At 54.3% G+C, this 11,121-nt stretch overlaps 2 protein-coding genes across 9 annotated transcripts; one reads left to right on the top strand and one right to left on the bottom strand.

Annotated features, from left to right (window-relative positions):
* Positions 1 to 617: 617 nt before the first annotated feature.
* LOC128854127 (cryptochrome-1-like) lies at positions 618 to 2,044 on the bottom strand. The gene is given in 5 exon segments (XM_054084569.1): positions 618 to 1,263; positions 1,345 to 1,482; positions 1,558 to 1,720; positions 1,828 to 1,917; positions 2,004 to 2,044. Coding segments are annotated over 5 exon segments (537 nt in total). The 3' UTR covers positions 618 to 1,158.
* Positions 2,045 to 3,284: 1,240 nt separating this feature from the next.
* TIRAP (TIR domain containing adaptor protein) lies at positions 3,285 to 6,586 on the top strand. Of its 8 annotated transcripts, XM_054084164.1 has the most exons (8): positions 3,285 to 3,363; positions 3,442 to 3,504; positions 4,036 to 4,179; positions 4,652 to 4,770; positions 5,013 to 5,067; positions 5,363 to 5,507; positions 5,601 to 5,968; positions 6,125 to 6,586. In XM_054084164.1, the coding sequence occupies exons 5-8, from the start codon at positions 5,061 to 5,063 to the stop codon at positions 6,166 to 6,168; spliced, it is 564 nt and encodes a 187-aa protein (XP_053940139.1). In that variant the 5' UTR covers positions 3,285 to 3,363; positions 3,442 to 3,504; positions 4,036 to 4,179; positions 4,652 to 4,770; positions 5,013 to 5,060; the 3' UTR covers positions 6,169 to 6,586. The 8 variants fall into 8 exon arrangements, with proteins under 8 accessions (XP_053940139.1, XP_053940137.1, XP_053940131.1 ...); XM_054084162.1 differs by having other exon boundaries at positions 4,652 to 4,719; positions 5,363 to 5,968; XM_054084156.1 differs by having other exon boundaries at positions 5,363 to 5,968.
* Positions 6,587 to 11,121: the final 4,535 nt, after the last annotated feature.

Here is an 11,121-nt window from a genome sequence, read left to right as displayed (position 1 = left end):
GGAGAGGTCGTGCAGCGTTGTACCTGGTTAGGGCTGCGTGGAAGGAGATGCCTGGCGCCGAGGGGCCAGCACAGAGCTGTGCGCAGCGGGAGAGATGAAAGAAAACTGGAAACAGTGCAAATGTGACTTTCTCTGCCATTTTCTGGGCTTGGCATGTTCATGCACAGAATCACAGAATCGTTAGGGTTGGAAAAGACCTCATCCGGTCCAACCATCAGCCCAACCCCATCGTGCTGACTGAACACTGTCCCCAAGTGCCACAGCCACACGATTTTTGAAACCCTCCAGGGATGGACACCCCGCCACTGCCCTGGGCAGCCTCTGCCAGACCTCCACCGCTCTTGCAGTAGAGACATTTCTCCTGATATCCAATCTAAATCTCCCCTGTTGTTTCCTCTCGTCCTATCACTTATTCCTTGGGAGAAGAGACCAGCACCCCCCTCTCTACAGTTAATTACCTATTAATTACCCTACTCTCTCTAATAATATGATAGCTGAGGCCAGGGTGGAGGTCAGTCCATGGGTGTTGGGACTCAGGTGTGTGGTGCAGTGTTTGCCTCTGGGCCTGGTCTGGGAGCTCCAAGGGTTTCCAGGTGGGGCTGACTCACACGGGCAGTGACTTGCCATCCTTTGGGGCATGTCTTTGGTGGGGAGTTGGGTGTTGGGGTGGCAACAAGCAGCAAAGTCATCAATCCCAGGGCAGGAGAGTGGAAGGGATTTATTAATAGGTCAGAATGGGAGAAGCAATGTTTGGGTGTCTCCATGGGGCTCAGCACTGCTCAGTATTGGGCTTTTCCCTTCATGACCTTCCTGCCTGGTGCCTGGAGGAGAGGAAGGCAGCCAGAAGGGAGCTGGGCTGCTGGGGGCGCTGGGTGCCCCTCGGAGGATTCAGTACCTCTGGGCATGGGCTGACTTCATGCGCCCCAGGTTCCTCACTGCCCTGTGCTCCACAAAGGACTGGGGACAGTGAGTGTCCATCGGGCAGCCTGCCCGCTCCTCCATGGCCCATGGCACCTTGGGGCTCGTAGGTATACTCAGTGGGGAAATCCTTCAGAACTGGAAGGTATTTCCTTTGGGGAGGGGTCAAAACCACCTCCCCATCCCACGTGGCTCTGGGTTCTATACCTACTGAATGCACACCCTGTCCTGGTCTCTCTTCTAGCCAAAGGCGATGGGTGAGTTGATGTGGGAATCCTGACAGCCACAGCCGGTTGCTGGTTGGTTGAGAGACCAGTCCATGTCCAGCAGGAGCTCCTCAAAAACCTGCAGGGCACCACAGTGGCATGGGGATGGGATCCCCAAGAACACGATAGGTGCCAGTGGATGTTGGGGGTATCTCCCAACCTTCAGCCCTTCCTCCCGGGAGATGCAGAGGTCCCTGCAGGTGAGGAAGCAAGTGATGGTGTGCCAAGCAAGGTGGATCCAGCCCTCGGCATGCAGCTGGGTCAGGATGGCGTTCATGAAGGCATAGTCTGTCCAGCCCTGGTGCAGGGTGCTGGGGTTAGGGGGTGTTATTGGGGGGTCAAAGCACTCGGGGCTTTTCCCTGAGGGAAATACCTATCTCTAGGCGCAGCGGTGCTGGGGGTTGTCCCAGCCCACCTGCAGGCAGATGGGATTGCTGGCCATCTGACCAAAACTGCGGGTGCTGGCAGCAGCAGTGTAGAAAAACTCCCTCCAGACGAGCTGCCTGTAGGGAGATGGGGGTCCAGGAGTGCTCCCACTGCTGGCAAAGGCTGTATCAGCCACTCTGGCTGTGTTGGCTGCATCTCCAGCCTTTCTGCCAGGTCCCTCTGGCTCTCCCTCTGCCCCACCCCCAAAAAAAGCCACCTCACCCCCTGGTAGACCTCATCCAGCCACCACCAGAAGGTGCAGATGGACAGACAGCCAAGTTTGAGGTAGAGAGGCTGAAGCTGGCTCCTGGATCACCTCCATACTGTACCAGGCTGCAAGTTTGGCCACAGCAGCATTGCACTGGCAGGCGAAGGGTTCAGTGTCCACCTTGCCGGTCAACCTGGTAGGTGTCCACCTTGAAGGTGTCAACCATGTCATCTGCCCAGTACAGAAGAGATGGGGAACCTCCTTGGGGCAGCTCTGCACCACGAACAGCCCGTTGACAGCTGGGTGGGCACAGAGAACCCCAGGACTGCCCTGCAACCTGCGTCCTGCAGGGCATCGAGCAACATCCACTGAGCTGAGGGGTCGGGGATGAAGTACACGATGGGAGATGATGTGATTGAGAACAGCCCTGCAGAGAAGATCCTGGGGGTGCTGGTCGGTGAGAAGCTTGACATGAGCCGGCAAGGTGCACTCACAGCCCAGAAAGCCAACCATATCCAGGGCTGCATCAAAAGAAGCGTGGCCAGCAGGGTGAGGGAGGGGATTCTGCCCCTCTGTTCCTCTCTTGTGAGACCTCATCTGGAATAGTGTGTCCAGTTCTGGAATCCTCAAAGTAAGGATATGAAGCTGTTGGAGTGGGTCCAGAAGAGGCTACAAAGATGATCCAAGGGCTGGAGTACCTCCCACAGGAGGACAGGCTGAGAGAGTTGGGGTTGTTCAGCCTGGAGAAGACTCCAAGGAGATCTTAGAGCGACCTTCCAGTACCTGAAGGGGCTACAGGAAAGCTGGAGAGGGGCTGTTCATAAAGGCTTGTGGTGATGGGACGAGGGGGAACGGGTACAAACTGGAGAGGGGCAGATTTAGACTGGACATTAGGAAGAATTTCTTCACCATGAGAGTGGTGAGACACTGGAACAGGTTGCCAAGGGAGGTTGTTGCTGCCCCATCCCTGGAGGTGTCCAAGGCCAGTTGGGATGGCTGTGGTGCAGCCTCAGAGCTGGTGGGGTCCAGGGGGGCTGGGAAAGAGACACGGGGGAGATTCTGGCGGGGGGGAAACAGCTTTCTTCGGTAAAATTAACAGAGCCACCGGTGCGGGGCTGGGAAAGCGGGGAGGGAAACGGAGCCCCAGGGGGGACAGCGGGGGTGGCGGTGACACCGGGGGGATGTCAGAGGGAGCTCCGGGGAGGGAGGGGACAGCAGGGGTGGCGGATTGGGGGGGACGGGACAGGGAGAGGGGAGCCCCGGGAGGGGCGGATGGAGCGGCTGTGGCAGCGGGGAGGGAGGTGACACCGGGGGGGCGGTGGGGGAGAGGGAAGGGGGAGCCCCTGGGGGACAGCGGGGGTGGCGGATGCGGGGAGGCACCGGGAGGGCCGTGACAGCGGGGAGGGAGGTGACACGGGGCGGATGGGGGAGCCCCGGGGGGGGCGGGGAAAGCGGCAGTGGCGGATGTGGGAGGGAGCCCTGGGGAGGGAGGTGACAGCGGATGTGGGGGAGCCGCGGGGTGCGGGTGCCCTGGCAGCTCAGCTGGTGGGTGCTCGGGGTGGGGAGCAGCCCCCCCGAACCCCCCCGGGACCCCGCCGCAGCCACCTCTGCTTTCCCTCCCAGGAGATCCCGGCCGGTCCCCCCCGCCGAGTGCCCTCCCTGCCCGGGACCGGCTCCCGCGCCCAGGTAGGCACCTCCGAGCCCCCCTGAATTCCCCCAAATCCCCCCGAGCCCTCTCCCGAGCCCCCCCGAGTCCCCCCGACACCCCCTATTTCCCCGATTCCCCCCGAGCCCCCTCAGCGCTCACTGTCACCGAGCGCGGGTCCCACCGGGTGAGGGAGGGGGAAGAGCCTCGGTGAAACTTGGAACGGCAGAACCGTGGATGGTTTGGATCGGAAAGGACTTCAAAGCCCATCCAGTTCCACCCCTGCCATGGGCAGGGACACCTCCCACTGGATCAGGGGCTCCAAGCCCCATCCAACCTGGCCTGGAACCCCCCCAGGGATGGGGCAGCCACCACTGCTCTGGGCAGCCTGGGCCAGGGCCTCCCCACCCTCACAGCAAAGCATTTCTGCGTAAGGTCTCATCTCAATCTCCCCTCTTTTTGCTTAAAACCATTGCCCCTTGTCCTCTCACTGCATCAAGAGCCCCTCCCCAGCTTTCTTGAAGCCCCTTTCAGGACTGGAAGGTTTCCCTGGAGCCCTCTCCCCTCCCCAGGCTGAACAACCCCAGCTCTCAGCCTGTCCTCCTGTGAGAGTTTCTCCAGCCCTCGGATCATCTCCGTGGCCTCCTCTGGACTCACTCCAACAGCTCCATGTCCTTCCTGTGCTGAGGACACCAGAACTGGACGCAGGGCTCCAGGTGGGGTCTCACCAGAGGAGAGCAGAGGGGCAAAATCCCCTCCCTCACCATGCTGGTCCCAGGATCAGCCCAGGACATGGTTGGCTTTGTAGGCTGTGAGCACACATTGTTGGCTTATGCTGAGCTTCTCATCCACCAGCACCCCAAGTTCTTCTTAGGGCTGCTCTCAATCCATTCTTGGGGTGTTTTATTTCAGAAGGGCTGATTCAGGCAGTGAGAAATGGCAGCCACAGTTGGGGCTCATCTCCCACCGTGCTGCTGCTGCTGGGCACCCGCAGGGAGCGTCGGGGCACCTCACACCCTGCCTGGAGCTCGATGCCGAGGCGTGGGCACGGCCGAGGCTGGTGAAGGATGGGCAGGGATGCGGGGGCAGGCATCACTGAGCACACGTGGGTCTGGGTATCACCCAAGCCAGGTTTGGTTTGCCAGCTGCTGGTTGGTTCCCACTGATCCCTGCTTCTCCCCTCCACAGGATCCTTACCCCATCAACGGGAATGAGGGGGTTTCTTGCCTGCCAGCTCTCAGCCTCAGTCCCTGCAGGTGCGTTTCTCCAGCGGAGGGAGATGGTAAAAGGCAGTAAAGTGCCAGCAGGTGAGTGGGCTGCTCAAGCCGCTGCTTCCAGCCCTGTATGAGGTAGAAACACTCCTTCCCAGCAAATTTTGGGGAGATGGATGCCGAAAACTCTGCTGATGGTGATTTTGGGGCTGCAGGCAAGCACCCCAGAGCTGTGTGTCCCTGGAATAAATCCCACCAAGACTCTGGGGCTGAGACCTTCTGCAGGGCAGTTGCAACTCTCCTAATTTTATTTTTTTATCCCTTTTTCCTTCTGACAGGAGAGATTCCACATCAGCAATCAGCGGCTGAGCTGTGTGCTCCCCACTATGGCTGGTGAGTCTGGGCTGGGTTTGTGCCAGGGGAGAGAAACCCTCCAGCTCTGTCCACTCCCCACTAAAACAGGAGGGTGCCCACAGGCCACTCCTGGGATGCAACAGCACCTGAGTGTTGGTGACAGCCGAGGTTTTAGGGGCTGGGGTGGGTTTTGGTGGGTCATGGTGAGTTCCCACCCAGCTGTTCCCATCTGGAGATGTCCTGCTGGGCTAGTGGTGCCACGCAAGTCACTTGGGAAGCCCAGGGAGGTGCTGACCCCCGCTGAGACCTCACTGTGATCCCTTTGACTTTGCAGGCTGGTTTAGGCGGCTCCTACACAAGTCCAAGTCCAGCTCAGCAGAGAGCAGCCTCAACAGCAGCCGGTCTTCATCCTCACCTTCATCCTCACCTTCCTCATCCTCTGCTGAGAACTGCAGCTCCACCAGCATGAGCCTGGTGAGGTCGGTTCACCTCTCTTCCACCTTGGTGTCAGATATCAACGCTTCGGGCAGTGCACGGTGGGCCAAGAGCTATGACGTCTGTATCTGCCACAGCGAGGTGGACCTGGAGCTGGTGGAGGAGCTGGTGTCCTACTTGGAGGGTCAGCCTGAAAGCTTCCGTTGCTTCCTTCAGCTGCGGGACGCGGCACCGGGAAGTGCGGTGGTGACGGAGCTCTGTGACGCTGTCCAAAACAGCCACTGCTGGGTGATGCTCATCACTCCCAGCTTCCTCCAGGACCCATGGTGCAAGTACCAGATGCACCAGGCATTGGCCGAAGCTCCGATGGCCAACGGGCGCACCATCCCGGTGCTGAAGGACGTGGATCGGAAGGATTATCCCAGGGAGCTGCGAAACCTCTACTATATCTACATGGCGCTGAAGGAGAACAGCTTCAGGCAGATCAGAGACACCATCATGCGCTGTGAGTACGGCGAAGGATGGTGGTGAAACGTCGCTCTGGTGAGGTAGAGGTGTGAGAAGGGTAGAGGTGTGAGAAGGGTAGAGATGTGAGAAGTATTTAAATAGTTGCTTTCCAGATGAAGCGGTTGCTAACAGGGCTCATCCACTGCCTCCACAGACCTCCAGGAGCTGTGCCGGAACTCCACGAGCAGGACTGACTAGAGTCGGGAGCAGGCACAGGCGGCCCGGCGGGTGTTCTGGAGCTGCCACTGATGGATCAGGATGCGGCCACGTCCCGCTGGACCTCGGGGCTGCAGATGAGCTGCCTAGACCAGAGCTGGGAGCCAAAGCCAGGGAGGTCCCAACCCCTGTGCAGCCTGCTGCTTCCTGGGAATGCTGCCAGGATCCCCCAGAACCCCTCGATGGTGATGAGGACTGGGATGGGGACACCCTGAGGTCTCCGCTGCTCAGCATGCACTGAGCTCCTGTGTGGGAGGCTTCCAGGGGACTTTGTGGCTTCCCAGCTCCCCTGGAGCCCCGGGGAACCGTGGGAGTAGTGGGAGAGGCGCTGGCTGTGCCGGGCCTTGTGGAGCTGTGGAAAGGCAGAGATTTAAAATGTTGGGGTGTTTTATCCCTCAGTTTGTTGGTGTCTGTGTGGTGGAGGGGGTGGGAAGGAGCCCCGGGGGGTTGTGACCCTGGGGGGGTGACCCCAGCAGGAGGGGGCTACCCCGATGTGGGGTTGGTGAGCCCTGCCTGGAGAGTGTGTGTGACCCCCTGGGGTGGGTGGGAAGGAGCCCCCAAGGCTTGTGACCCCAGGGGGGTTGTCGAGCCCTGCCCAGGGTTGTCGGAGGGACATGACTGTGCCCTTGGTGGGAAGGGGTTGCCTGGAGGGGCAAGGAGGCAGTGGGGGCAGGGGGTGACTCTCTGGGGGAGGGAAAAGCCGGGGGGGGGCTGTCCCATACCCCAAGGGGGCTGGGGGCAGGTGGGGGGGCTGAGCCCTGCCTCAGGGACGGGCAACAGCAGTGGGAGGGAGTGACTCTGGTGGGGTTGCTGGAGCCCAAAGAGGAGGGGACGGGTGGTCTGTGGGGGCCCGTGCAAGGGGGGAGTGAATGGGCTTTAAGGTCTCTCATGCAGAGGTGAAGCCAGGGGAGGGTGCTGGGTCAGTTCAGTCCTTTGGAGAGGCTGGAAGAGCTGAGGTTGTTCATCCTGCAGAAGAGAAGGCTGTGGGGAGAACTTAGAGCAGTTTCCAGCACTGAAAGGGGCTCCAGGGAAGCTGGGGAGGGACTTTACACTGGGGCATGAAGTGACAGAATGAGTGGGAATGGCTCCCGCAGCCTTCTCTTCTCCAGGCTGAACAACCCCAACTCTCTCAGCCTCTCCTCCAGCCCTCGGATCATCTCCGTGGCCTCCTCTGGACTCGCTCCAGCAGATCCGTGTCCTTCCTGTGCTGAGGACTCCAGAGTTGGACACAGGGCTCCAGGTCAGGTCTCACCAGAGCGGAACAGAGGGGCAGAATCCCCTTCCTGGCTCTGCTGGTCCCACTGCTCTGGATGCAGCCGAGGACACATTGGTTTCTGGGCTGCGAGCACACTTTACTGGCTGATGTGGAGCTTCTCATCCTCCGGCACCTCAAGTCCTTCTCAGGGCTGCTCCCAATCCATTCTCCACCCAGCCTGGGTTTGTGCTTGGTACTGCCCCAACTCGGGTGCAGGACCTTGCACTTGACCGTGATGAACTCCATAAGGTTCACACAGCCCCACCTCTCCAGCCTGTCCAGGTCCCTCTGGATTCATCCCTTCTCTTCAGTGTGTCGACCGTGTCATACAGCTTGGTGTCACTGGCAAATTTGTTGGGGGTGCCCTCAATTCCACTCTCTGTGTCTGCTACAAAGATGTTAAACAACACTGGTCCCAGTACCGACCCCTGCAGAATGCCGCTCGTCACTGGCCAGCACTTGGACATTAAGCTGTTGACCGCAACTCTTTGAGTGTGACCAACTGACTCAGCCAATTCCTTATCCGCTGAGTGACGGAGACCAGCTCACAGGGACGCCTTGAAGAGACAGACGGACTACCGCTCTGGTGGCAAGTAGCAACATTTTATTCTCCAAACGGAGTTTTTATACTCTTCTGGTTCCTCTTTGAATAATGATTACATGCTTCTAGTTGAGATAACATCATACTTGCATGCACTATTTACATACTTTATTACTATTCTTGTCGTGAGAAAGCAGGCTCTATAAGTTCTACAAGCAAGGGTCTACGTGTCTGGCCAGAGTTCACATAACATCCTTAACTAAATCTGCAGGTGTTCCTGGAGTGTATACATTTAGCTTGGGCCCTGGAATGGGGAGAAACCCATTATATTGCCAAGAACCTCTGTGTCCACATCCTCCCTTCCAGGAGGAGCAGCTTTTAATCTCAGCACAGTTTTCTGTTATCGACCCTTTCAGGCCCCACAGAACACTGCTCTCAAGGTTTCTGGCTTCATCATTCTGCTTTTGACCCTTTCAGGCCCTCAGAATGTATAATGGTTCTCCTCATTTCACCCTTTCTTCTTTTTTTAAATTGAAAACGGAATCGGCTTATCTTTAATGTGTTCCAATTTCATTTTTCTCATGTCCACGACTATTTGTCGAAACTGTTTTATGATAAGCCTCAAGATGTATGGACAGACAAGTAGTCCCAAAAGAATTACAATAGCAATTATTATTAAGCCATAAATCCCTTGTTTAAAAGATTCGAAAGATGGAGATAACTCACTGACATAGGCAGCTGTTTGAATACTGGTGGTCAAGGAAATAGAAGCCACTGTTGTTACAGTAATAGCAGCGATTAGGGCCGCAATTCCCGCTATTATTAGCCCAATCATTCTCTTATGCCGATACATTAGTGGCTGCGTCGCTTATTCTGATATTTCCGATCCTCTATCAGCGTACCAATTTTGTGATAAATTGACAGGCAAGTATACATAATTAGGTTGTTTTACCAATAAAAAGGAATCACTAGTACTGTTTATACAATTAGAGGTTTGACAGTTGGTACAATTAACTGTATCGTTAACAATGATCAACATTCCGCTTAAGAACCCATAAGGTTCTGGAACACAAGCCCGCATATAGAATTCAGTGACATTTTGTGTTTCTTCCATTGCCCATACTGATCCCATTTGGATCCATGAGATGTTCAGGTTTTTTTTGCTTTAATTTTTCCCAAGGCAGCAACAGCCTTCCATAAGCTGGAATAGAATGTTCAATTATTTTTTGTCCATATTCCGGAGACTAGATTTATTGGCCGTGATCGCCTATCAATCATGTTCCAGTCACACAGGGACATATTAGAACATGTTGTTTCATTGGCATAACATGTTCTCCAAGATGGTGCAAAGTCCATCCTTGGAGGAGATATACTTCGGCATGGGGAAATATGCGGTGGGGGTGTTCCAGGACCCTTGTTTCCATTCTTAAGATTCGGATAATAAAAATCTAAGGCCCAATGAATTCCTGCTGACACATTAGTGTCCCAGTCATGTTGGATAATCACTTCCTCACATGATGATTTGGTACGATGGATTTGAAAACACATTGGATTGCCATCTAACCTTCCAGAAAAGTTAAAACTTGCTGAAAAGATCACAATATGTTTATCAGAATATTGTCCCATAAACATAGTCTGATTATTATATACGGGAATATCTGTCGGTTCTTCCCATGTAACTGGATGGATAACAGGAGGGTTGGGAACAAATGCCCAATATGTTTCTGCCTTACATCCGCGTTGTAACAGCCATAGGGTGCTCAGCAACATTGCTAACAATCGAATCCCCGTCTCCCAGTCTCTACTCAACGACAGCCTCTGCATTCGTCGCCGTAGTTTCCCCATTCTTGTTTTTGGCATGTCGGATGCACCTTTCCGGAATCCACCGTGGTGAAGTTTTGTCTGTAGGAAAAACACAAACATACCCTCTGCCCCAGATCAGTACCGGATCAGGACCATGCATTTTTCCATCCATTGGGTCTTTCCAGCATACCTCAGGCTTAGTATTAATTTTATGATTCCATTGTCTGTCAGCAGCAGATTGACCATCTTTGTCCAATGTTAAAAAATTGAGGACGAATAGGGCATGTGATAATAAAGAATACGGGGTATCCTTTACCCCCCATGTCCCCCTTTTTATTTTATTAATTTGAGTTTTCAAAAGATGATTATACTTTTCAACAATTCCTTGTCCTTGTGGATTATATGGAATACCTGTCTTGTGTTGGATAGAAAATTGCTGACAAAAGGTTCTGAATCCTTGACTGGTGTAGGCAGGGCCATTATTAGTTTTAATCGTTTTTGGGATTCCCAGGACACTAAAACAATGGAGCAAATGAGTGCATACATGTGATAATTTTTCTCCCGATAAGGCAGATGCTACAGAAAAACGTGAAAAAGTATCTATGGTGACATGAACATATGAAAGTTTTCCAAAGGCTGGAATATGAGTGACATCCATTTGCCATAGGTCATTAGGTAATAAGCCCCTAGGGTTGATACCATATTGAGGGGCAGGTAATAATGGAGCACAGGAAGGACAACTCTTAACTATTGCCCATGCTTGTTCTCGAGTAATACTGCACATTTTCCTTAGGGTACGAGCTGGGACATGATGCAACTCATGTAAGTGTGTGGCTTTGGAGATGTTAAATACTTGTGGTTTCGTTAAATTATCAGCTGCTTGATTACCTTGTGCCATAGGACCAGGCAGGTTAGAATGACTGCGAATTTGTCCTACAAAAACGGGATAGTTTCTTTGAAACAACAGAGACTGTATAAGACTCAAATGCTGTTGGATAAAAGTCACTTTAGAATTTATAACTGGAACTGTTTCAAGCAGATATAAAGCTTGCACAATGTACAAGCTATCTGTGATGACATTCAAAGGCTGAGTGTATTTTAATAAGGGTTGATAGACGGCATATAGCTCAGCCATTTGTGCAGATACATCTTGTAATATCCAAACATAGTCATTTGGGGGTGCTGGTAATACAGCACAGCCGTTGGAAGAGCCATCAGTATACACAGTCAAGGCATTTTTTAAGGGTGCTTGTTTTACTATAGTCGGGAAAACAATAGTATGATACGTAGCAAAACTAAGCAATTTATCCATTGGATATTTGTTAGAAAGTTCTCC

Source organism: Cuculus canorus, chromosome 19, assembly GCF_017976375.1.
Source record: "Cuculus canorus isolate bCucCan1 chromosome 19, bCucCan1.pri, whole genome shotgun sequence".
NCBI classification, from domain to species: Eukaryota; Metazoa; Chordata; class Aves; order Cuculiformes; family Cuculidae; genus Cuculus; species Cuculus canorus.
This window is presented reverse-complemented; position numbering and strand designations above follow the sequence as displayed.